Source organism: Mobula hypostoma, chromosome 12 (assembly GCF_963921235.1).
Source record: "Mobula hypostoma chromosome 12, sMobHyp1.1, whole genome shotgun sequence".
NCBI lineage: Eukaryota > Metazoa > Chordata > Chondrichthyes > Myliobatiformes > Myliobatidae > Mobula > Mobula hypostoma.
The window spans coordinates 81,801,134-81,829,071 of record NC_086108.1 but is presented as its reverse complement, the minus strand read 5'-3'; the positions used below and the strand labels follow the sequence as shown (position 1 = coordinate 81,829,071).

Sequence of the window (27,938 nt, the reverse complement as noted above, 5' to 3'; positions counted from 1 at the left end):
TGAACCCAAGTGTAGTATATTTGGAGAAGTGGAAACAGAGGTTCTGCAACTTGAAAGCGCAATGGGTCTGCTATTGGAAGCAGGCACAAGGAGTGAAAAGGAGAAAGAAGAAAACCTTTTCTGAATGTAAGACCTGAAGGAAATAGGCTTCATCGTTAAAATAAATAGAATTTAATAACCCGTATATCTATGTAAGAATTTTCAAACCTCATATAGATCAGCTGATCTAGATGAAAAATGCTTTGAACATAAAGAGCACAATATTTAAAGACAACATTCTGAATAAATATTCTGAAGTTTATCACTGCATAAAAAAGTGGGTTAGTGTTTTCAGAAAGTGCAACGTCCTACTCAAAGTTCAATAAACAAGTTTTTGCCATTAAAAAACTCGATTGTCGTTTTTCAAAAAAAACATTCTCAGAGTACTATCTTTATGTACTATTGTGGGCTGATTAATTCTACATTGCCTATCATAATGCATTTATATTTTATACCAATCTTGCTATGACAAGGTAGGTACTTCACTAGGAATGAGAGGTAATTCACAATAGTAGGCTTTTTTTTCACATTTCCTAACATTTTAAAATATATCTTACAGCAGATTGATTTATTTGTATAGCATTACCTTGCTCATTTAAAAAGTAAGCTTTACACAAAGTACCAAATGCAGCCCTTCAAACAGAATTAAGCTATGTTCCTTTTTGTTACACAGTGTACCTCCAAATATCAATGTTGAAATCCACTGAAGTGTTGTCTGTTTTCAGTCATTACACCAAATACAATTCCAGGAGCTTGTATAGCTGAATATATCAAATCAAATTTCAAAAGACATCTTAGATCTCTTAATAGACTTAAAGAGAATTAATTCCCAGGGTCAGATGACATGTTTCCTAGGTTCTGAGAGAGGCATTGATGGAGATTGCTGAGGCACTGACAGATTTTTTAATTTTCACTGGCCACAGGTGAGATGCCAGATAACTGGAAATTAACAAAAATCCAGGTAATTACAGGTCTGTGAACCCAGCATCAGAGGAAGTTATTGGAAATTTTTCTGAGGGACAGGATTAATTTGCAGATTTAATTATAGTCAGCATGATTTTATTAGGGCAAGATCCTAGTTGACCTAGTTATTTTTGTTACTTAAATAAAAGTTAATTGATGAAGACAGTGCAGTTCACTTAGTCTACATGGATTTCAGTAAGCGTTTTGACATGGTCCTACATAGGAGACCTCTCTAAAAGATTAGAGCACATAGTTTCAAAGACAAGTTAACAAACTGGATCCAAAATAGTTTGGTGATAAGCTGGGACACTGGCTGTCTGTGATATAGATTAATAAATATTTTACATGAATCTAGTAGGTTTGCACAATAAATAAATCAGTAGTGTCATTGACATTGAGGATGATTGTGGGCTATAAGATAATATTGATTGTTGATAAGATGGGCAGAGTAATAATGGATAGAATTTAATTCTGAAAGGTGCAAGATAATGGTATTCTATGCTGACATTATTTCTTTATACCACATCCAAAACTATTACAAGAGCACTGCCACTATCTGGACTACTGCAATTCAAGCATTACAAACACCACATTCTCGCGAATACCATTGGTCAATAAATGTGACACTGATCATGTTATGAGAGCAAGTAAAAGTATTCTGTTTTTTTTTGGCGTGTGCCTGCGTGTGTGTGCTTCTGTGCGTCCGTGATGATGTCTTTTTCATGGCCTTTTACATGGCACGGGGGGGGAGGGGGAGAGGGGGAGAGGGGGGGAGAGGGGGGAGAGGGGGAGGAGGGGAGAGGGAGAGGAGGGGAGAGGGAGAGGAGGGGAGAGGGAGAGTGGGAGAGACTGACTGACTGTGTGATACGCCACTCCTCACACAGACATCCTCGCAGTATTTTCCCTTTATTTTATGAGGTCGAGTTGCGATCTCGACACTCAACCTGGCACGGATGGAAAGCGTACTCGGTAGCGGACCCAACTGGTTTCGAACCCGGGAACCTCCGCTCCCGGGTCTGGCGCCGATGTCACTACGCCACCAGCCGGCCGTAAAAGTATTTTGAATTGCAAGTGCTAAGTAGTGTGGGTGCATACAGGATGCAATAGTTTTAAGATCTTTCAAAGGTTCCATGTCAGCTTTCTCCTATGAGATGAATCAATAGAGTAGAAATGAAATTTTCTCTTTGGGTGGAAACTTATTACCATTTAACACCATAACAGAATCAAAACCTCCTCCATACTGATCAGAAGGTTAAAACCCAAAACCTAAACAACGTACATCTTTGTCTAAATTTTTGTTTACTCACCAAGCTATCATTGGCAAATATTTGTAAGTTATCCAATGGACAGTTGATATGTGCTGCCATCTTCCACCTGACGCTTCCAACAGTTTCGTTGCTGTGAGCCTGAAACATGGAAAGAATGTCAATACTAGTTGGGTAGTAGTTATAGAGTACCATTGTCTGCATACAGCTTGGCTAGGATAAATAGTGTTTTAAAATCACTACATAGGTTCTATTTCTGGCAACAATTACTGTAATTCTTCAAATGTTTAAATGTTTAGTATCAATTTTCTGGGTTGCAATGAACCATCATTTCAAGCTATACTTTATTGAAGAAAAATTGAATACTTGACTCAGTTACTGCAATAATCTACTTACAAACGTTTGTAGATCAACCTTTAACAACATTTGGCTTTGACTAGAAATAATGACTGTTGATATACAAATGTCACTATTAAATTTGACTAGATCATATCCTAGAAATTAAATAAAAGAGAAAAATTACAAGGCAAGCCAATTGGACAGCTTTTAACATGAGGTTCATATTCAATTGTGATATATTAAGTTTTGAAATCTGCAAGAACATTAAATATAAACTATCACATAGATTCCCAAAAAGATAGTTCAACACTTATTTTTGCAAATGTTGACTTGACCATCCCTATTATTAGAGATAAGAACCAAACAGACAAACAGCCATTTCAAATAAAAAAGATATTCAGTTGGTGCAATCAGTTCTCCTCTCAATTAATTTTCAGTGCAGTGTTTTTTTAATTATTAATTTTTTATTGCAACACCAACAAATTACATTCAATACAACCAACTGCCAATTACATTTTGACTGTTTAACCCAGCCACCTCCCAATGTTCATCACCATCCCCCTCCACCCCTCTATCCCCCCCATCCCTCTCCCCTCCACCCCTCTATCCCCCCCATCCCTCTCCCGTCCACCAACCAACTGAATAGTAGTACATACACAGACACAGCATTCCTATTTTAAAAACAGATCTTTTGTTAGATATCAACTTTGTCCACATTAAGATTGTGTTTGGTCGTGCATCATTTACTCTTGCTGATGGAAGTTCCAGGTAAGAAATGTCCAAAAAGCTCCGAAGCCAGTGAGTATTTGAAATATCATGGGGGGGTTTCCAATGCTGGACTACAATCTTCTTAGCTGCAGTCAGGCCTGCCAGCCAGATTTTGCATGTTTTTTCCATAAGGGAAAGGTGGAAGTCATCATTTAGAAGATGTATAGCAGGGTCCATCGGTAATTGTACCCGTTGGTTCTGTAAGAATACTGATAATCTTCCCCCACAAACCAAAAACCCCTGGACATTCCCATACAACATGTATAAAACAGCCAATAGTTCCATGGGGGCAAAATGAGCAATATAGGTCAGGAACTAGTCCCATTTGATGTCTAATTCTCAGTGTTAAATATGCTCTATGACAAAGTTTCAAGTGTATATACCGATGATTTGGGTTTTTCGAAGCACTGGCAGCATTATCCCAAATCGCATCCTAGTCTATGTCTTGTCCCAATTCAGATATGTCCCTATCCCAGGCTTTCATTCCCGATGTGGACATATAATTCTGGGAGTTTAATTTATCATAGATATATGACACTATCTGTCCTGGAGCACTCTGTATCTAACTTAAAATGGGATGGTCCTTTAAATCTGACCCCCAGGGAACGCCGTAGCTTTACAAGCTGATCTTACTCGAAAGCAGAAGAAGAGGGAGTGTTTATCAATATTATATCAAGATATCAGTTCTTAAAAGCTAAGGATAGTACTTGCCCCATTAATATCTTGAAAAGTAGTAATACCTTTATCCTCCCAAGTTCTGTTAGTGAATGGTCCCCCCCGCCGATAGAAAACGATTATTGTTCCATAATGGAGATGATTTGCACCATACGCTTTTAAATTTTAGGAATTTTTCTGCTGCTCTAAACACTTGCAGCATATGAGTTAGAACTGGACTGTAATACAAATCAGATTTTTTGGTAGACATACCTATAAGGAGAAAGTCCTTCAACCTTATTGGCGCTATTAGCTCTTGTTCTATATTTTTCCATGATGAAACTTTATCCTCCTTCACCCAACAGCTAAGACTTTTTAATACAAATGCCCAGTGATACAATTTAAAACTTGGACATGCCAATCCCCCATCCGACTTTTTGAATTGTAGAGCTAACCATTTTATATTGGGTCGTTTACCGTTCCAAACATAGCATCGTAGTAAGGAGTCCAGCTTTTGCCAATATCCTGCTGGAGGTGCATGTGGGATCATTGAGCTGATAAAATTAATGCGGGGCAAGATGTTGATTTTAATGACCAATATACGGGCTGGGACTGATGCTGGCAGGTGTCTCCACCTATTAGTATCTTTCTCTATTTTTTTCAGAATTAAAGAGTAATTTCTTTTAGCCACAGATGATAGGGAAGTATTAACTTTAATACCCAAGTAGAGGACCTCATTTGTATCTTTAATCTGGGGAGGGAGAGACACCTTACCTTTATCTGTATTAATCAGCATCAATGCTGACTTTGACAAATTAACTTTGTATCCTGAAAGAAATCCAAATTGCTCTACTGTTTTTAAAACACAGTGGAGAGTTTGTTGAAGATTTGCCATATAAACTAGCGTGTCGTCTGCGTAAAGTGATATTGAATGCGATGTTGTGTCTATTCTAATAGGGGAGATCTGAACAGAGTTTCTAACTAAATGTGCAAGCGGTTCAATAGATACAGTAAAAATTAAAGGAGACAAAGGGTCCCCTTGTCATGTGCCCCGTCCTATTTCAAATAACTCTGAGAAACCTCCTCCCACACATACCCGGGGTGAAGGACTAGCATACAGTGTTTGAACCGTATTGATAAATTTATTGCCAAACTTAAATTCTTTTAAGAACTCTCCAAAGGTATGGCCATTCAAGGTGATCGAACGCTTTTTCAGCATCTAGAAATAGCAGGCCACAGGCAGGCGGGATTTTATGTGTTGCACTCAGCATGTGTAAGAGCCAGCGAATATTATCAGATGCAAGACACCCCCTGATAAAGCCTGTTTGATCTGGGCTAATTATTTTCCCAACTACTGTCTCAAGTCTACTGGCTAAGACTTTGGAAAATATCTTGAGGTCGGCATTTATCAAGGAGATTGGACGGTAATTGGCACACTCCAAGGGGTCCTTACCGGGCTACGGTATAACTGTGATCAGGGCTGTGTTTAGATCTCAATGGAAAGCGCCATTTCCAAAAGTGTAATTTAATGTTTCTAAACGTACTGGTCCAAGAATATCCCAAAGTGCTAGGTAAAGTTCCACAGGTATGCCATCTATGCCCTGGCGTAGCTTTGACTGCTTTAAGTAGCTCATCCAGTGTAATAGGAGAGTCTAGAGTTTTGGTGTCCTCTGACAACGTAGGGAGATCTAATCCACTAAAAAAAATCTGTAAAGTCATTCTCAGAAGGAACTGAATCACTTGTATACATCTTTTTAAAGTAATTCTTGAATGTCTCGTTTATTTCCTCTGTTGAAGATACTACTCCACATTTAGCACATCTAATCGCTGGTTTAGACCTTTTAGCTTCCTGTTGTTTGAGCGTTAGAGTTAAAAGATGTCTCGGTCTGCTGCCTTCTGTGTAATACTTATGTTTAGTTATACGGATCATATATTCTACCTTGCTTCTTAGTAAATCATTTAATTCTGCTTGTTTTGTTTTGAGCTCGTTTTCTTTTGTTATGGTGTATATCCTTTTGAGATCATTCTCCAAAACCTTACATTCTTCTTCTAGGGTGGAAATCTTTTGAATCCGGCTTTTATGTAGATGAGAAGTGAACCATATAGCCTTATTTCGTAAGAAACCCTTGATGGAGGCCCAAATCACTGTCACATCTGAGACACTATTTTTATTTAAATTTATAAATTCTGTCAGTTTTGTTCTCAGTTGTGATAGAAATTCGTCGTTTTTTAGAAGGATGGAGTTAAACCTCCACCTAGTAGCCTTATTTTTAATTTTGCCATAATTAAAAGTAGATATGACTGGGTTGTGATTAGATGTCTAGGCAAAAATTCTATTAAGTGTACAAAAGGCAGCAGACCAGAGGATAAAAGAATGTAATCTATCCGAGAGAAAGTTTTATGTCTTGTGGAGAAGAAGGTATAGTCTTTAGCAGATGGATTATGCACCCTCCACACATCAGTTAAATTTAAATCCGTTAGAAAAAGGTTAAGTGCTTTGGAAGCAGATTCTTGAGAGCTTGATATAGTTGAGGAAGATTTATTGGGGTTAATGTTTACCAAAGAATTCATGTCCGAAACAACATATAGTTGGTAGTCATTTAACTTCAGTAATTGTGAGGTCATTGAGGGAAAAAATTCAACCTCGAATACAGTTGGGGCATATAGGCTAATGAATGCAACTTTTTTTTTTACCCTGAATGGATGTGCAGCAAAAAGCTAGACATCCTTTATTGTCAGCGCCAGTCCTTTCAATTGATATATTAATATTACATCTCATTAATATCATAACTCCTTTCATTCGAGTACCATCAGCTGATGCCACAACGGGTTTATAAGAGCAGTTTTGAACCCTGGGAACGTCATTAGGTTTAAGATGTGTTTCCTGTAACAGCGCGATATCTATTTTCTTTCTGTGTAAGAAATCTAAAACCTTTGAACGCTTGTAGGGAGAGTTTAATCCTCTAATATTAAATGATACAATAGTAAGATTTTCTAATTTATCTGTGCTGCTCATCTTCCCCTGGATCTGTTGTTGTAAGTTGGTGGTGGAGCCCTGAACTACCCGCTTCCCACCCCACCCTTCCCACCATCCCCCCATTCAACCTTTTGCTTTGTAACATCTGTGAGTGTCACTTAGCAATGTCAGACACTGAGCACTGACATTAACCACCACCCCCGCCCCAGCACCAACAAATTAGAAAAGCAAAGCAGTTCTCATAGACAATCATACCAAAGAGACAAGAAAAAAAGAAACCTGGACAAACCCGTTAACCTATATAATTAAAACCGTTTCCGTCTCAAATATAGTATAACACATAACCAAGACCCCAACAGCTATCTTGCAAGAAACTGTTGCTTCAATAGACCGTCACTTAGCGATGGCGCCAATGACGTCTTATCTGGTGCCCAGAAATGTAAACAAGTCTACTGCAGACATAACGTTCTAAAGTTAGTCAGAACAAACTGATGTTTTTCAGCATCATTCTTGATGAAGTGTGACATTTGGGTATATTGAATATCACCTTAAAACTCTGACCTGCTATAGTTAGAAACAAATTGGCCCCTTAATTAACTAAATACAAAAGTGCAATGAATGGCTTTCCACTAAAAGAATAACCAGAAAGCTTCACACCTAGGATATTAACTTGCTCGTGCCTGTTAGATTGCGCATACAGGCTGGTCCGAGCTCTGCCGTTCCATCTCCTCCCGAGGGGCGTGTGGACTTTGCCCAGGGTCTTCTTCCATATCTCCCAGCACCGATGATTTCAGAGCTTCTTTCACTTCCTCTGCCGAGTTAAATGACATCTTCATGCCCTTGATACTCACTCTCAAAATCGCCGGGTATATGAGGAACAAGTCGATCCCCTTATGACGATGCTTAGCACGGATCTCCTTGTATCCCTGCCAATCCTGCATCGGGCCGGGGCTGTAGTCGGCGAAGAACTGCAGCTGGGTGCCATTCAGGAGAGTAGGTTTGGCTTTACTCACGTCCACCAAGATGGCCTGCTGGTCGGTGTACCATAGAAGCCTAAAAACCATGGTCCGCAGTCATATGAGGTGTTGTTGGAAAAGATCCTATGTGCTCTATCGACCTCCAATGGAGAGCTGTGGGAATTCTTGAGTGCTGGAATCCAATTAGGCAGCATCTTCTGGAGGTAATCTCTTGGATTGTCGCCCTCAGCGCCTGTCCGTAGGTTGACCAGCCGCACATTGTTTCTCCTGGATCTGTCCTCCAAGTCGTTTAACTTCTTCCATATCTTAAGACACCTCCGCAAGACAGCAGTTAGTAACTTTCTCATTCTTGCGTAAGCAAACCTGAATGTTGTCTTATTTTATTGAAGACCATGCTAAATTTTTTAGCGTGAATGTCCGCTTGCTCCTTTAACAACCAGAGAATGTTGCCATTCTCTGCCATATGCTTCTATATGGGGTCGAGGGCCTTTTCCAGCAACTCCTTTAGCATGTGGGCTACCATTTCTTGCAGCGATTCCATCTCTGTTGCCATTGTTTGCTTAATTAGCATAGTCATTTCCTCGGATGAATCGCTAGCTTGGTGTCGTCTGCTAGTATCTTGTCTCCTGGCTGAATTTGGATCTTTTTTTGAAGCCATATTTTTAGTTAGATCTTTCTCCAACTCAACCTTGTATTAAGACCATCTATGAGCCCTAAAGAACTTGAAAAAGGAGGGTTATATGTCAGTGCTCAGTGCTGTGCTGCCATCTTGCCTCATGCCTCAACGGAAGTCCCTTGTAATGTTAATATTCAATTCCTCTTTTAGTTTATTTTACTTTCCTCTTGTGAATGATGCAGCAATCATTTGGCAACATTTTTTTCTTACTAATTAAACAATGCAATTTAAGAGAACATTTTCTTCCCTAAAGCTTTGTTGTACATCAGGAGAGAAGCTAATTGTATGTGAAAATATATTAGCAGGGTTAGGCAATGGAATTGTAGTCTTTGAAAGTAAGAGGAAGTGCTCAGAGCCAACTTTGTTCAATTCCTATTAAAGAATACAGCATCCACTTCCCTTCTTAAAGGACAATTTGAATTAATTTGAACAATTGAATGAGTTGGCAAGGGGTGGGGAGAACTAACGGCGCATAGATCTTTCTGAAGGAGTTTAAAGCACTTTTATTTGGAAACACAGAAGTACGTATAAAAACCCATCACAACTAACCTCGATAGTAAATGAATCTTTTGTAGACTCACAAATTACAGAGATAGTAATGGGATGTCCATGGAAAGAAGCTCCGTGAGGTAGGATAGTCCGTGGAACAGAATATAGATCCTGTATAAAATGTAATTATAATTATAAACACAAACAACTTAACTTGATAATCAGTGGCAATAAAAACTGAAATCTGACATGTTCAACAATTTTCCAATGCTTCCTACTTTTTGCACTGGCAGTAAGAGAAATATTTAAATTTATTTCTGTGAAGGAAGGTAATATCGCAAAAGTACAGATTTCAAACATCTTGCTCCAATTTTTCAGATTTATTGGTCTGGTTTACCAATATATTATTCAGCACTGAGTTGTTGACATCTAAAACAAATCAAAATTTGACTGAACATGTATTATTTTTTTCTTAAGATGAAAGATATTGCTTCCTTTGAGTTCCTGAGTTGTTGTTCTTCCCATTCATCATCAGGCTGATCTATTAATTTTTCCTTGTACCTCCTTTTGACATTCAACTGTGCTGTGATCTGTAGGCTCTACCTCTTGCCAAGCTGTCTTCCAAGCTACTCAGCCCAGTCTCAACCCAATCTTATTGACTCCTCTGGACAGCTTTCCTCCTTCAAATACATCATCCAAAACATCTCTTAACCATGGTTAAAATTTTGCTCTTGCAAACTAATTCTACTGAAAATTGCACTTTCTTGGCTTTCCTACAGTGGAATGAGATACCAAACTGAATGGATGCATTCTCAAATAAAATAATACAAAGCTTAAATATCAATAAATTAATAATACAGCTGCTAATTGCAATTGTATGTCTGTCCGCTTACCTCAATTGTAATCACATATCTTTCAGCAAGCAGTAGCAATCGTTCAATTATGACCAGTTTACTAGACCTACAATTAAGAGTTGAACAATGTAACTGATAACAGTATCTTGGTCTGGCTCTTTGAGAAACAAGATATGAACAATAACAAACATTTTGCAAAAGTTGTACAAATAATAGTTGAATGATAACTTGATATGTTAAAATAATCACATCTCAGTATCTGTTCTTCTATCAAAGATCAAAAAGAAGTTGAGCACTTTACAGCATTAGTATCATATTTGGTGGTAATTTATACAGCTTTCAGTAAGATGTGATTTCTGATCCACTATGAAGTGATGCACCTTCCTCTGAGGGTTTGTGGGAAATAACACATCACACAAGCACCTAATATTTCGAAGTCTATAATTCTCTTGGAAATAAACCACACAATTAAAAGCATAGCTTGATCCAATTAATGCATGCAGAGCTCATATCTGCTTCAGTTCATCAACAGACTCACTCACTTTCTCTTTGATATTAAGCTATAGAAAATGTTATAATATTCAGATCAGAAGGCAACTGAAGAGAGATAGAAGATTAAACTTTTGACTTGATGATCTTTCATCACACAAAAGGTTATTGATTTGAAATATTCACACTTTTTCTGTTCAACTTGAATATTTCCACCATTTTCTGCATATGTCTGCATTCCTATAACTGTTTATTAAACGTCTCAAAACATGAAACAACAAATCAATCTGCTCAACCTTTTGTCTATATCACTGTATCACACAACAAGAAATATACTAGACACAAAATTATAGTAGAATCTTTCAAATAAGGGGACTATACTCATTTTTCAAAGTCCCTCCTATATCTTCCTTCTGGATGGGATTGCACTAACCTCATATCCTGCCAAATTATCTGAAATTCTTTGTTCCTGCTACTGTCTAATCAGTGGTGCCCAAAGATCTACCACTGAGCCCCCATATTATCTCCACATACTGGAGTTCAGAAACATCAGAAAATACTGAATTCATGAGCACTTCCACAATGACAAATACTCGTCTTTCAACCTTTGCTCTTGTCACTATTACTGCCTCTAACTATCTGTCAACATCTGGTAAATGATTGGTATAAATTTCCTTTGAATATGGAAAGAAAAAAAAACCATTGCAAATTCCATAAATTTTGCTTAATGGCTCCATGGCAATTCTATGACCTGGCAGATATCACCATGCTACTGTCCAGATTTTTAAAAAAACACTACTTTCAGTTTTCCTGTGTTCACTGTAAACAAAATCAGCAGAAGCTCCTTTTAAACTTTCTAACTTTTATCATGTTTCTTCAACAGTTGCTACTTAACACTAAGAAATTTTAAGGAGTACAGTACTAAAGAGACAATGCATCAGTTCTTTTCATAAAACACTCAAAAGGCAACATCAGTGCAGGCGATTTCAAATATAGTTTATACTCTTTTTCCTAATACAAGAAACAGACTTCTAAAGCAAAGTTTCCTGGGAAGTTGGGATAAAAATTTTAAGTTAGTAACCATGTCTTTGCATTTCTATATTAATAGTACCATAAGCAGTCTCTAAAGGTGGATAACGATATCAGACGATAAAAGGAAAAGCAATATTACCTGGATGGTGACTGTACTGATGTAGCAACAGTGGGCATGGCTGTGGCTGTTAACATTTTAGTTGCTCTTGTAACAGCATGTGTCAAGGTAGGGCCTCCTAAAGCTGAACTAGCAACCTGCAATTGTGAGAAATGAAGCAAAATGTAACAAAATGATCTCATCAATTAAAAAAATAAAACACATTTAATCTTTGCACTTACTTCCAAACGTTTGTAACAATCTGCTATGAATTTCTTATGAAGGGAAACAGAATCCTGAAAGAGAAGTGAAATCACAATCAGTCTTTGTATTCATCTGCCATAAACAAACTGACAGGTACAACATATTTCATATCTGAAATTAATTTAGTGTTTGATGAAACGTTTTCAATTTTGAAGCAATTGCATTTCTCTAAAATTTAAACAATACTTTGTAAATCTCATTTACAGCTCTGATGAAGGATTCCTGTTAGCCGTTTTCTCTTTGTACACAGGCTGCCTGATATGCAGAATGATTCCTGGATTCTTCTGTTTTTACCACTATTTTGCAATCCAGCAGAAATGTGAAAGCAACTTTCCTCATTATTAAAGTAACACTCACCAAGAATTGATTCTTTTTTTTTTGGGGGTGTGCCTGTGTGCATGCGAGTCTGTGCGTGTGCGTGATGATGGATTTTTCATGGGGGTGGGAGAGAGGGAGAGAGGGAGGGAGGGAGGGGGGAGGGGGAGAGAGAGACACACACACACACGCACGCACACAGTGTAGTGCGTCACTCCTCACACCGACATTTTTGCAGTATTTTCCCTTTTGTTTTACGAGGTTGAGTTGCGGTCTCGACACTCAACCCGGCACGGATGGAAAGCGTACTTGGGGGCGGACCCGACTAGCTTCGAACCCGGGAACCTCCGCTCCCAGGTCCGGCGCCGATGAAGTTGCGCCACCAGCTGGCCGAGAACTGATTCTTACATCACAACTAATAATTTTACATTATACTGGCCAAATTTAGAAAGCTATCTCAGTGTTCATTTATGTCCCTTTAGCATGGCTTTGTATTACTTCTGCAGTAGTTCTGACCAATAGAAGTTTGAAACACTTCAAACCAGTAAGATGATGATTGAGATTCAACTTTTATGCTACAAGATACCTGCATATACTTTGGTTGTCCTGTTGTATACAAGCTTTTGAATTGATATCTCAGCTTTCTTTTTGAATAAACCAAAACTAAGGAAACTAATATAAACAGACGAAAATGGCAAATTTTGAGTGAGAGAGAGAAATCTATTAGTCAGAAGCAAAGACTATTTGAATTAATACCACCTCTTTAATTTCACATTATATTAAAGACAATATTAATGCTTAGGCAACTGAGAACCTGCAAGTGTAAGCAAACTTTCTGATATACATTTCATAGTATTAACCCATTTTAAACACACTTTGCATACCTTTTTCAAACGTGGATTCAGGCTAATGTAGCTGTAATTAATGATCAGATGGATCGCCTCATGGGCAATTTCTTCGTCTGGTGATTCCATGGCAATTCTCCAGATAAAGTCCATTCCTGATAGCTCCAGCTTTTCAACATGCTGATTAGCACAGACAGTGTGAAAGAGTTAATTTGTATCTGTTGAGCAATTATTTTACCACCTGTGACACTTCCTGATTTTATCAAATATTGCTTCTAACTGCTATTCAACAGCTTCTAATTAACAAAAATAATGACTAATAAGGCAACACTGCACCAGACAAAGTCTACACCAAGCTTGTACTCCCCATTCCCCCACCTTTTTATGCTGGCTTCTTCCCCCTTTTTGTTCTAGTCCTAATGAAGGGTTTCCAGCCTGAAATATCAACTCTTTATTCCTTTCCATAGATGCTGCCTGAACTGCTGAGTTCGTCCAGCATTTTGTGTTGTTACATTGGATTTCCAGCATCTGCAGATTATCATGTTAATGGTTTTCTGAAAAGTTTTCATTAAACTATTATGTCAAAGAACGGTATCAGTGTTAAAAATTTAGAATCAGCAGAAATCATCCACAAAACATTTTAATTGGTTTTAATTGGATTTCATGACATTGTCAGAACAGGACCCAGGATGTTCTACTTGTGAAGTAATAGAAGTTAAAAACTGAAGTAAACTGTCAAATACTGTTCTTGCTGGTGGTCATTTCAAAACAGCAACAATACATCTTTAGAGCTGACAAAGGATTACCAGAGGCATTGTTTTCCTACCATAAAGCATAGCTGTTTAGCAGCTGATTTATTTTTACAGTTGGAAAACATTGCATTTTAATATTTAAGATGAACTGCCAGCATTAATTATAATCTCCAAGACCATTTCACTGAATAGGAGGTACCACTTTCAGAAATAATGCTGTTTTTTTTTAAAAAGGGAGAAAGCTAGCTGAGTTCCTGAGACATGACAATAAGTGGCAGAAAAGTAGCAGAAAGGGAAAGATCTTCACTCTCAGGACTCTGTGTATCCAGTTCCCTGCTAGCTTTTCAATTGCCTGCTGCAATGCCAGAAAGCGAGCTAGCCAAGTACACCTTGGAAGCTACAGCAGAAAGTAGTGGGATTACCAGGTCCAAATTCCTACAGTATCACAGGAACTCCTGAATTGACGTTCAGTAGTCCACATGCTGAAAGATCATTGATATAAAATGTCTTTGTCCACAGATACTGTTTAATATTTCCAGTACTTCCTGGTTTGGATTGCAAATAACAGACAATAAAGAGTATGGGAAGGGAACTCCTGAATTGATAATAGCATTTGAAAGCACAAGGGCTTACAAGAGGTTGGTCAACATTGTAATGATATGTCAAGCAGATTCCAGAGGTAGCTGATGACCTTGATTCTCTAGATATTCTTGGATGCATGTAGTTTGTTGACAGTGAGAAAGTTAGCAGATGTGTTGGGCATGGCTGATCATACAAACATTATTCAGCCTAAGCTACTGCAAATGATCTCTGTCCACAGGTAAATGCTGGAATCCTCCCACTATCTCACCAACTGCAGTGTTGGTCTGCATCCAATCGTAGATCTATTACTCGGTGTTACAGAACAAAGTTTTGCAACATTCAGTAAACCATTGTCAATTGAGATACTTTATAGACTTCTTACAAGAAGTCATTAGGCAGCAGAATCACTATTTCAGTTATCCATTGGCTTTTACAAGGCAACCTTCAAGTGAAACACCAATCTGACTGTAACACAGAGGTGAGATTCAGAGAGAAGTCCTGAAGGAAATGTGCCAAATAATACCAAGCAAAAGCAGCCATTCTCTGACTGATGGGGAGAAAGATGGGATGTGGATATAATAAGATGCTAGATATGCTTTCTGAGTGAGTGAGTGAGTGAGAGTGTGTATATATACACACACACACACACACACACACACACACACACACATACATACAGTGGCATGTAAAAGTTTGGGTACACCTGGTCAAAGTATCTGTTACTGTGAATAGCTAAATGAGTAAAAGATGAACTGATTTCCAAAAGGCATAAAGTTAAAGGTGACACAATTCTTTAATATTTTAAGATTACTTTTTTATTTCCATCTTTTACAGTTTCAAAATAACAAAAAAGGAAAAGGGCCCGAAGCAAAAGTTTGGGCACCCTGCATGGTCAGTACTTAGTAACAGCCCCTTTGGCAAGTATCATAGCTCATAAGGGCTTTCTGTAGCCAGCTAAGAGTCTTTCAATTCTTGTTTGGGGGATTTCTGCCCATTCTTCCTTGAAAAAGGCTTCTAGTTCTGTGAGATTCTTGGGCTGTCTTGCATGCTCTGCTCTTTTGAGGTCTATACACAGATTTTCAATGATGTTTAGGTCAGGGGTCAGAGGACAGGGCAAAACCTTCAGCTTGCTCCTCTTGAGGTAGTCCATTGTGGATTTTGAGGTGCGTTTAGGATCATTATCCTGATGTAGAAGCCATCCTCTTTTCATCTTCAGCATTTTTTTTCCCAGACGGTGTGATGTTTGCTTCCAGGATTTGCTGGTATTTAATTGAATTCATTCTTCCCTCTACCAGTGAAACGTTCCCCGTGCCACTGGCTGCAACACAAGCCCAAAGCATGATCGATCCGCCCCCGTGCTTAACAGTTGTGTTAACAGGTGTTCTTTTCATGAAATTCTGCACCGTTTTTTTTTTCTCCAAACATACCTTTGCTCATTGCGGCCAAAAAGTTCTATTAACTTCATCAGTCCACCAGACTTGTTTCCAAACTACATCAGGCTTGTTTAGATGTTCCTTTGCAAACTTCCGACGCTGAATTTTGCGGTGAGGATGCAGGAAAGGTTTTCTTCTGATGACTCTTCCATGAAGGCCATATTTGTGCAGGTGTCGTTGCACAGTAGAACAGTACTCCAGAGTCTGCTAAATATTCCTGTAAGGCTTTCGCAGTCAAACGGGAGTTTTGATTTGCCTTTCTTGCAATCCTACGAGCAGTTCTCTCGTAAAGTTTTTTTGGTCTTCCAGACCTCAACTTGACCCCCGTTCCTGTTAACTGCCATTTCTTAATTACATTACAAACTGAGGAAACGGCTACCTGAAAACACTTTGCTATCTTCTTATAGCCTTCTCCTGCTTGGTGAGCATCATTTATTTTAATTTTCAGAGTGCTAGGCAGCTGCTTAAAGGAGCTCATGGCTGCTGATTGTTGGGACAAGGTTTGAGGAGTCAGGGTATTTATAAAGCTTTGAAATTTACATCACCTGGCCTTTCCTAATGATGACTGTGAACAAGCCATAGCCCTAACAAGCTATTTAAGGTCTAAGACCTTAAGGTCTAAGGAGGGAGGAGAAGATGGTGGCGCGACGCAGCACGCGCGGCCGTTCCGAATGATATCATATTTGTTAAGTAGGATGCCGTGCACAATCCTGATTTGATGGAGACAGATGTGAAGAAGCACGGAGGAACATCTGGAGAAACTTCTGAAATGCCCGCTTCACTGCCGCTGCTACTGTGCGATCGAGAATCGCCGGAGGAGAAGGCCCCAAATCCTCGGCTTTGCCTATTGCCGGGGTCAAAACGCTTGGCACAGATGGTGCTCAGTGTCGGAGAGCTGGTCGGAGGCTCGGAGTTTTCCAATGGGCTCTGAGTCAGACTGTGGTCGGGTGCTTCCAGGATGCTGCATCGGCAAGTTTGCGGCGCTGGATGTTTACCGTCTGCATGAGATGATGGGACTTTCGAGAGACTTTGAGACTTTTACCATGCCCATGGTCTGTTCTTATCAAATTACGGTATTGCTTTGCACTGTTGTAACTATATGTTATAATTATGTGGTTTTTGTCAGTTTTTAAGTTGGTTTGTCATGTGTTTCTGCGATATCATTCTGGAAAAACATTGTATCATTTCTTAATGCATGCATTACTAAATGACAATAAAAGAGGACTGCGTGTCCTCATAACCTAAAAAAAAGTTATCTGAGAGCTCAAATCTCTTGGGGTGCCCAAACTTTTGCATGGTGCTCCTTTCCTTATTTTCACTCTAAAATTGTACAAAACAAAACTAATACACTAATCTTGCTTAAAATGTTAAAAAGAATGTTTCATCTTTAACTTTATGACTTTTGGAGATCAGTTCATCTTCTACTCACTTAACTATTCACAGTAACAGAAATTTTGACCGGGGTGCCCAAACTTCTACGTGGGCGTGCACGTGCGTCCTCTGTTCTCATGTGCTCATATTGTCAGAGGAAAAGGATGCCACAGACAGAAAAAAATACTTTGTCAAAAAATTTTTGATGAAAATAGTGTGCAGAATCCATAAAATGGCCCAAGCACTAAAAAAAACACACAAGCAAAATGTAGCAGCATTTTCTACAAGAACAAGTCATTATCCATGTAAATTCTGCTGAAAGTGACACCTCATGGTAAAGCCCAGTTTGCATATGGTACAAAGAACAATGACAGCACCCACAATGACATCTTAGACCTTAACCGTAAAGACTTAATTGCTTTTATTAATTAAACTCACATTAGTTTCATGTGACCACTTTGGCCAACAAAAAAAGTGTAGAATACAGCAGATCAAACACAATCAGGGGAAAGAGCAAGTTAACTTTTTAAGTTCAAGGACCCTCCTTCACAATGAGAAATGTCATATGTTTTTCCAGGTGGAGGGAGGAGGGACACAGAACAAAGGTTGCATGGAAAATGACTATGAGAAGAGCTGTGAGTGTTGGAGATGGGAAGATGTGTCTGTGGTAGGATCATGTTGGAAGAGGTGGACATGAGAATGATCTTTTGAATGTGGAAGCTTGTGGGGGTAAGGGAAAACCCAATCCTTGCTCTGTGTTGGAGGCAAGAGGATGAGACCTATGCAAAATAGAGGTGACAAGTTGACAACCACGTTGGCTACGGTAGAGGGAAAGGTGGTTTTCATAGAGAAAGAGAAACTGAGATAATAGAAAGTACTTTTTATAGAAGACAGGTTATAAGAAGGTGCAGTGGAGTTGGTTATGGGAGTCATTGGGTTATAATATATTGACTTCCATTCAGGAAACAAATTGAGATGTAAAGAAGAGAGAAGTCAGAAATGGACCGCTGCATAGTCTGTGCACTAAAAAGAAAAATTACCTCAGGTGTGAACTGCCTTTTTGTTAGAATTCATATTCTACTGTCCCATTGATGTCGATAAACTGTATATCATTGTTTGCAATGCAGTCCAAAAATTTCAGGGAACTATGCTATATAACCAGGTAACATTTTAAACACTGCTTAATTCAACTCATCATTCAAGTTCTGTTTCAGAATTTTTGAAGTAAACTTAAAAATTCATAGATACTTCCAGAACAAGTACAAATTGAAGCATAAGAGAACATTTATCTTACCAGCTGAGCACCCTGTCTTTTTAGTCGATGGTCAGATAGATTTACTATCTCAAAGAAAGTTTTGAAGAGATTGAAACCTACAGAGAACCAGAACAGTTGGTTACGATTTCAGAATAGGAATATTTTAGTTAAGGTGTAATTAGCATACCAGATGACACAAAACAAATAAGTTAAAAAACTGAGCATTATTATACATGTCATCAAGGTCACCTTATATGCACAAAGTATACACCACGTTGGGAATCCCCACTAGTACAAATTTTAACATGAATATACAGTATATTATAATATATACCCTTCTTGTTTTTTTTTACTGTTTTTAATGGAGGTCGGGATTGAGGACGTGATTTTAAGTTTAACTCTTTAGTTTCAAGTTAGCCCATTGCTTTGCTTTGCTTTTAGTTAGTTGCACGGTGGTTTTTTTTGGGGGGGCGTTTTCCTTTTCTTTATTGATATATATATAAAAATTAGTATACTATTATGTTACCTTGGTATGTTATGTTTAAATTACATTGTTTGTAGTTTTTTTTTGTAATAATATCTTCTGTAATTTTATTATATTCTAACAGTGTATTAGTGTCTATATGGCTTACCTTTTTGTATACTTATTCAATAAAAAGATTTAAAAAGAAAGAATATACAGTATATTATAAGCATGAGCAATCGTGCTGACAATGGAACTTCTGTCTGGATCCCATCTGCTTGACAGGATGGAATGAATCCCTAATCTTAGCCTCTCTTTAATACAACTGGCTACAAACTAATTTTCTCTCCCAGATACTGTTTAACTTCTAACATGAGGCTTTCAAAAGCATCAATTGCAATCTAATGAAGAAAAATATTTGTTTTTAAATGTGATGCTCTCCTCTATCTAATATAATATAAAACTATTGCATCACCACAATACAACATTAAACAGAGTCAAAATAGTGTAAATTAAAGCTGACCAGTTGATATATGGGACTTAGTTGTAATAAGAGGCAAATTGTTACTGTCACTTGAGCAACCAATTCAACTTTTTTTTGGATATCTCGTCAACTACTTTATCAGGGAGAAAGGACATTGCACGTTTTGGCAAGTCATAAACATGAAGTAAGAATAGATTTTCCTTAAATGTTATATGTTTCTATGATTCTAAACATTACAAAAACATCCCTATTTATTATCAAAACATTAGTTCAATTGCTTCCTTCTAGAACTAACTGCTTAAAATACTTTCCATAAGCAGGAAGACATTAGATTCCCATTAATCCAACATATGCCATTGTTGACCAATGTAGATTAGAAACTAAAATATCAGCTGTTAATTCTTTCCGATGGGCAGCAGTCAACAATAGTTAATAAATATTTAAAAGAAACATTAATTTAGTTACCTATAGCGAATGTTCAAGGCAACTCTCCACTATAACCTCAAAGGGAATTAGACAAAATCACTAACTTCCCAGTGCTTTCAAAAATCTCAACCAGATATGTAACTCTGAAAACCAGCAGTGTAAACACAGATTTGCAGAAACTCAAATGCTCTTGAGATAAGGATGTCCTCTGCTGAATTCCTCATGGAATCTAGCAATGGAACACGAGTTTTGCCTATCTTTCAGCATCTAATGGGAAGGGGACGTGCTTGCTTAAAGTGCAATGGGCCCATTCATATAATGAATGTGAAGAATCTGCTGCAGGGAAAATGACAAGTACATGATAACACGCATAAAAGTTGCTGGTGAACGCAGCAGGCCAGGCAGCATCTATAGGAAGAGGTACAGTCGACGTTTCGGGCCGTGTGTTGCTTGAAATTCCAGCATCTGCAGATTTCGTTGTAAGTACAGGATAATTACCTTTGAGTTTCAGTTGAGTTAATTAACTGATTAAATGTTCTTGATTAATTTTAAAACACTATTGTAGTATTTTAAATATGATGAGCATTTCTATGTCTTTGAATATTCATAAATGACCAACCTATTCACAAACAACAGGAATTCTGCAGATGCTGGAAATTCAAGCAACACACATCAAAGTTGCTGGTGAACGCAGCAGGCCAGGCAGCATCTGTAGGAAGAGGTGCAGTCGACGTTTCAGGCCGAGATTCTTCGTCAGGACTAACTGAAGGAAGAGTGAGTAAGGGATTTGAAAGTTGGAGGGGGAGGGGGACATCCAAAATGATAGAAGACAGGAGGGGGAGGGATAGAGCCAAGAGCTGGACAGGTGATAGGCAAAAGGGGATACGAGAGGATCATGGGACAGGAGGTCCGGGAAGAAAGACGGGGGGGGGGGGGGGACCCAGAGGATGGGCAAGAGGTATATTCAGAGGGACAGAGGGAGAAAAAGGAGAGTGAGAGAAAGAATGTGTGCATAAAAATGAGTAACAGATGGGGTACGAGGGGGAGGTGGGGCCTTAGCGGAAGTTAGAGAAGTCGATGTTCATGCCATCAGGTTGGAGGCTACCCAGACGGAATATAAGGTGTTGTTCCTCCAACCTGAGTGTGGCTTCATCTTTACAGTAGAGGAGGCCGTGGATGGACATGTCAGAATGGGAATGGGATGTGGAACTAAAATGTGTGGCCACTGGGAGATCCTGCTTTCTCTGGCGGACAGAGCGTAGATGTTCAGCAAAGCGGTTTCCCAGTCTGCGTCGGGTCTCGCCAATATATAAAAGGCCACATCGGGAGCACCGGACGCAGTATATCACCCCAGTTGACTCACAGGTGAAGTGTTGCCTCACCTGGGAGGACTGTTTGGGGCCCTGAATGGTGGTAAGGGAGGAAGTGTAAGGGCATGTGTAGCACTTGTTCCGCTTACACGGATAAGTGCCAGGAGGGAGATCAGTGGGGAGGGATGGGGGGGACGAATGGACAAGGGAGTTGTGTAGGGAGCGATCCCTGCGGAATGCAGAGAGATGGGGGGAGGGAAAGATGTGCTTAGTGGTGGGATCCCGTTGGAGGTGGCGGAAGTTACGGAGAATAATATGTTGGACTGGTGGGGTGGTAGGTGAGGACCAGGGGAACCCTATTCCTAGTGGGGTGGTGGGAGGATGGAGTGAGAGCAGATGTACGTGAAATGGGGGAGATGCGTTTAAGAGCAGAGTTGATAGTGGAGGAAGGGAAGCCCCTTTCTTTAAAAAAGGAAGACATCTCCCTCGTCCTAGAATGAAAAGCCTCATCCTGAGAGCAGATGCGGCGGAGACGGAGGAATTGCGAGAAGGGGATGGCATTTTTGCAAGAGACAGGGTGAGAAGAGGAATAGTCCAGATATTCACAAACATTCAGTTCCTCTGGGCATCCAGTAAACTTGGGGAAGGGCTTAACTGGCTCTCAAGGCAATTCCTGGATGATACTTGTCACTTACACAAAATCCTTGCTTTAAGTTGAGCCTTGCAATTGTCTAGAATGGTCCTGGGGTTACATAACAATTCGGAATAGCCTGATGAGCTAAAGGTTAGCGGAGGTTCCAGGCCATTACTCTCAATGAAAGAAAATTGTGACGCAAATAAACTTGGCAGATGATTCAGAAGTACATTGAGTAGGACCACTATAAAACTGCAAATTAACTACAAAGAATCAATTATATTTTAGAAGTACAGTTGATTCCAGTTAATTGGAGCAGCCACTTATTTGGACCAACTCTTAGGGAGCAAAAACTAATCCAGAAAATAGCTAGGATTCTCCATTTTTTCAGACACTATGCCGCTTAATTGGGGCAGGAATCTGAAGCCAAACATTTTCTAACTGGTGTCAGTTGTGTGAAATTGCATGGCTGTTAGACACTACACCGTGCTTAAAGTGAAAGCTTTTAAACAGCCCGTGTTTGTGTTTATAAAGCCGTGATTTTTGTCACTGATAGTTAGTGAGAAATAAGTAGTAAGACAATTTTGCTCATTGCATTTTCAAGTATTCAGGCTTGGAGATGCCCAAAACAGTAAGGGGTAAAAATGAAATGATTTCACTACTTCCAAGTTAGAAACTACAAAGAATTGGAAGGTATGAACAATCATCTTGAATGTTACAATGAAAATGAAGATTTGGAGGATGCAATCATTGAAAGGATTGTATAAAGGCTGTCCATTGTCTACACTAAGGTTCTTCACTGACTTTGTTTATCTACAATCAAAAGAACACAGCAGCATACACTGGATTAATTCCTCCGCTGATGACTATTAGGAACTAAAAGCTTTATAGTACTGAAGTAGCATTGATAGTTTTCTAATTTGTACGGTATTTTATTTAAATACATAATTTGTTACACAGTTAAATCGTAGTTTGTCTTTTGTATACCTTTTTAACTATTTTCATGAAACTCTGGTTAATTGGGGCAGCCACCTAATTGAGCCAAAATGTATGTCCCAATTAACCAGAATGCATTGTACTGCATTTGCTGTGAAATACTTGGAAGAATCAAGGATTTGAAGAGTATAAGATATTTGCTTTTCATTTAAGTAAATGCATACCATTCATAGTGATTTCATAGGGTTCCAGTTTGAGGATTTTTTCTTTAAAAAGCTGTTGTTGAACATCACTCTCCAAATCTCCATGTCCTTTGGTAAACCATTCAAAGCACAACTGAGGAAACAGGTTATCAAAGAAGAGATTGTTAAATTGCAAGTTATTTTCTTTCTGATGTTTCCTTTGAAAAATACAGAACTTTACATTTAATAGTGTATTAAACTAAAAATGCTTGCAAAAACAATATTAATTTTAAAATCCTTGTTACTGACCATCTATTACAACTATTCTATGGGCACCATAGTGGTTAGCTCAATGCTATTGTAAGTTAGGGTGTCAGAGTTCAGAGTTCAATTCTACTTCTTCTGTAAGAAGTTTGCATGTTCTCCCTGTGACCACGTGGGTTTTCTCTAGGTGTTCCGGTTTCTTTCCACAGCCCAAAGGTGTACCAGTTAAGTAGGTTAATTAGTCATTCTAAATCATCCTTTGATTAGGCTAGCGTTAAATAGGTGAGTTGCTGGGCAATGTGGCTAGTTGGGCCAACAGGGCCTGTTCCATGCACTCTCTCTAAATAAATAAAAATAAATTCCCAAATATGGAAGGATTTTTATATTTATTCCTTTTTCTGCATCAGTGTTGTGCATCACCACCAATTTCCCATTGAGAGGTGCAGGTAAGAATACAGCTGAGAACTTACTCTAAACATTCAGTTCAAAAAGTGACACGAAGTTATGTTACAACATTATAAAACACTAAATTAGGTTGCATCATGTCACCCATTATAGGAAGGATATGGAGGCTATGGAGAGGGTATTGATGAGGTTTAACAGGATGCTGTCTGGATTAGATGGCATGTGCTATTTCGAGACTGGACAGACTGGGAATGGCTGAGGCTGAGGGGAGACCTGACAAACTTAGGGTTCTGAGGGTCATAAATAGACAGTCAGTATCTATTTCCCATTTTAAAATATTTAATACTCGAGGGACACTGGTGTTCAGGCTGTTGAAGGTGTTGGTGATGAAGCCTTTAGATGTCAAGGTTTGGTAGAAGACTCTCTCTCGTTGATGGTTATTTTAAATTAAAGCTTTGAAAATATAAAACTTTGTACAAACTTCTGAAGTGCCGTGAAAAAGTATTCAGTGCCTAACCTTTAGTTCACATAAATGAGTATTACAACCAGGAATTTTGATTAACTGAGAATTTTTATTTATGAATCACATGCCCCTTTTTTCATAGTAGAGCTCAAAAAAACAAGGAAAATTGTAAAGTATGAAAAACTAAAAATTCAAAACCTGAAATGTCAGCAGTTCAAAAATATTCTTATCCCTTTGTTCAGTACTTAGTTGAACCACCTCTCACAGCTACTACAGTCTTTTTGGATAAGTCTCTATTAGCTTTGCATGTGATGGAGCACGATTTGCCCATTTCTCCATGAAAGATTGCTCAAGCTGCACCAGGTTAGTTGGGGGTGGCAATCTTGAAGTCTTGCCAGAGATGTGGAATTGGGTTAAGGCAACTCCAAGTGTAACATCCTGGTTAAGATTTTTGCTGCTAATGCTGTAGGGTATTTCATTTTGTAGCTTTCTGTAGAAGCAGTGTGTCCTGATGATAGTGTTTGAGTTTCAGTTAAAGATAAGGGCTGTGATGTTCAACTTAGGAATGCTGTGTCAGCCAATCAGGATGATGGAATGATTAAAGGTTCTAGAGAAAGCTGGCTGAAGAAGAGCAGACACTGGTGGGATTGTGGTCTTTTGGTGGGAGATGGAGAGAGGAGACGATCAAGAGAGACGGTCATAGGATTCGATCTGCCGAGAGAGAGCGATTTGAAGGAATCCAAGAAGATAAGTTCTAATGGTTCTCAGTGATGAGAGGTTGACGCTTTGATTAAGGGATACACATAGCTTTTGGAAGATAGGAGCTCCAACATGTCCACACTTAGACTGGTTTAATTATATTAGGACCTTTTTTTTTCTTTTCCTTCTTTTTCCTCTTAAAAACTGTTCAATTAAGCTGAAATTAGTAAATACAGTTTTTAATAATTGTAGACAGTGTATGATCTATTATTTCTTGCGATGGATAACTGCATGTGGGCAGTATTTACACAGCATTCACTGAAATCGGGGTACCATTAGTCGAAACATCCCAGCTTCCCGGTTTGGTGGGACCCAAATCATACCTACCCTAGACGTACATTGTTTGAGAAAGGTGGCCTTCTCACTGCTGAGTCCAGTGGCTGTTAGCAGAACCGGCTAACGAGCCAAGTTTCTCTACAAACCCGGTGAGGGGGCTTCACAAGGTTGCTCTGGCAGTGTGCTTTCAGTCATTGTCCCGCTGAAAGATGGACTTCCTCCCCAGTTTAAGCTTTCTGGCAAAGGCTAGCAGGTTTTTATCCAGGATCTCTCTATATTCTGCAGCATTCACCTTCCTATCAATCCCAGTCCCCGGTGCTGAAAAGCACAATGCTACCTCCACCATACTTCACAGTAATGATTGTGTTACCTGACTGATGGGCAGTATTAGAATTACACCACAGGTACCTTTAAAGAAAAACATATTCTTGCCAATAAAGACTTTGCAAAGCATCTCTTATAAGATACTGTAAAGATGTGGAAGGTGTAGTGGTCAGATGAGACTAAAGTGGAACTTTTTAGCCTCAACACTGAGCAGTACGTAGATCTAATACTGCATACCAGCCAGGTAGTACCATCCCTGCTGTAAAGTATGGTGGGTTAGCATCATGCTATGGGGATACTTTTCAGCAGCAGTGATTATGGTCCATTCCATCATGGGTAAAACCCTCCCCACCACTGAGCACTTCTATACAAAGTACTGTTGCAGAAAAGCAGTATCCGTCATCAGGGAATTCCACAACTCAGGTCATGTTTTCTTCTTGCTGCTGTCCTTACCTGGGTGGCAGTGTGAAATGTGAGGAGGATGTTATGAGAATGCAGGGTGACTTGGACAGGTTGGGTGAGTGGGCAGATGCATGGCAGATGCAGTTTAATGTGGATAAATGTGAGGTTATCCACTTCGGTGGCAAGAACAGGAAGGCAGATTACTATCTGAATGGTGTCAAGTTAGGAAAAGGGGAAGTACAACGAGATCTAGGTGTCCTTGTTCACCAGTCACTGAAAGTAAGCATGCAGGTACAGCAGGCAGTGAAGAAAGCTAATGGCATGTTGGCCTTCATAACAAGAGGAGTTGAGTATAGGAGCAAAGAGGTCCTTCTGCAGTTGTACAGGGCCCTGGTGAAACCACACCTAGAGCACTGTGTACAGTTTTGGTCTCCAAATTTGAGGAAGGACATTCTAGCTATTGAGAGAGTGCAGCATAGGTTCATGAGGTTAATTCCTGGGATGGCGGGACTGTCATATGTTGAAAGATTGGAGCGGCTGGGCTTGTATAGACTGGAATTTAGAAGGATGAGAGGGGATCTGATTGAAACATATCAGATTATTAAGGGATTGGACACGCGAGAGGCAGGAAACATGTTCCCGATGTTGGGGGAGTCCAGAACCAGAGGCCACAGTTTAAGAATAAGGGGTAGACTATTTAGAACGGAGTTGAGGAAAAACTTTTTCACACAGAGGGTTGTGGTTCTGTGGAATGGTCTGCCTCAGAAGGCAGTGGAGGCCAATTCTCTGGATTCTTTCAAGAAAGAGTTAGATAGAGCTCTTAAAGATAGCGGAGTCAAGGGATATGGGGAGAAGGCAGGAAAAGCGTACTGATTGTGGATGATCAGCCATGATCAAAGTGAATGGCGGTGCTGGCTCGAAGGGCTGAATGGCCTACTCCTGCACCTATTGTCTAAGGAAGAAGCTACAGGTGCCTCAGGCCTCACACCACCAGGTTCAGGAACAGTTATTACCTCTCAAGTATCAGGCTCTTGAACCAAAGGGGATAACTTCACTTACCCCATCATTGAAATATTCTCACAGCCTGTGGACCCACTTTCAAGGACACTTCATTTTATGTTCTGGTTAATTATTGCTTATTTATTTATTTATTTATTATTATTATCATTCATTACCTTTTGTATTTGCACACTGGTTGAATGCTCAAGTTGCTGTGGTCTTTCATTGATTTATGGATTTGAGTATGCCCGCAAGAAAATTAATATAAGGGTTGTACATGGTGACATATATATATTCATTCTGATATTAAATCTACTTTGAACTTTTAACCTTTTTGGGCACATAACATTATTTGCCTCTAATCAGTACAGGCATGACTGCTTCATTTGTTAGGAGCCAGTTGTAAATGATATTGAACATAATGTAATTATCAATAAACATATCCACCTATGATGGAAAGAAAGTTATTGGTAATATCGCTTAGGGTGCGAGTCCAAGGGCGCTATGTGAGGAATTCCTGCTGTGATGTCCTGAGACTAGCACATTGGACTTTCAATGATATTTCTTATAATGTTCCCCTTTTTCAACCCCCCACCCAACCCTCCAACTCCCTCAAAGTATGTATCTAACCACTGGAGATTTTTCACACTGGAGTTAGTGTTGTTCTCCATAGAAGTAAGCCCTTAAGCAAGCTACATTTATGCCAACCATTATGCCCACCAACACATCCCATTAATTCCATACCTCTCCATGCCTTGATCATTGGAGTACCCATACAAATGCCTCTTAACTGTTATTTCTGCTCCTAACTCAACTACATCCTCTGACAGCTCATAACAGATACCAGCTTTGCATTACAGTCATTCGAGTAACAGCAATTTGAGATATGGAATAAAATTCAGTCTTACAGAATTCACCAAAAAAAGCAAATAACTAAGCAACTATTTGCCAGTTTTTTTTTTAAATGCAGATGACATGGCTTCAAGTTCTGGAAAAATGCAATCCAGATCACTTTTGCAGATTGCGAACTCCCTTCTTGTAATACAGAATTCCATCTGCCATTCCCCTGTCCACTTCCCAGTTAGAAAACAACTTTCTTCAGTGTCCACTATACTATCAATCTGCAAATTTGTTGACAATGCCACCTACATTTTCATCCAAATTATTAATATATA

The 27,938-nt window shown here is 39.1% G+C and overlaps 1 protein-coding gene across 5 annotated transcripts in view; it reads right to left on the bottom strand.

The window, feature by feature from the left end:
* usp24 (ubiquitin specific peptidase 24) overlaps window positions 1-27,938 on the bottom strand; it is a 262,902-nt gene that overhangs the window by 136,311 nt on the left and 98,653 nt on the right. For all 5 annotated transcript variants that reach the window (XM_063064478.1, XM_063064479.1, XM_063064481.1 and 2 more), the window contains 8 exons: window positions 22,914-23,025; window positions 18,476-18,552; window positions 13,083-13,223; window positions 11,862-11,915; window positions 11,662-11,777; window positions 10,041-10,107; window positions 9,208-9,318; window positions 2,310-2,408 (listed from right to left, as the gene is read on the bottom strand). In XM_063064478.1, coding sequence (XP_062920548.1) covers window positions 2,310-2,408; window positions 9,208-9,318; window positions 10,041-10,107; window positions 11,662-11,777; window positions 11,862-11,915; window positions 13,083-13,223; window positions 18,476-18,552; window positions 22,914-23,025 — 777 coding nt within the window. The remainder of the gene's footprint in view (window positions 1-2,309; window positions 2,409-9,207; window positions 9,319-10,040; window positions 10,108-11,661; window positions 11,778-11,861; window positions 11,916-13,082; window positions 13,224-18,475; window positions 18,553-22,913; window positions 23,026-27,938) is intronic.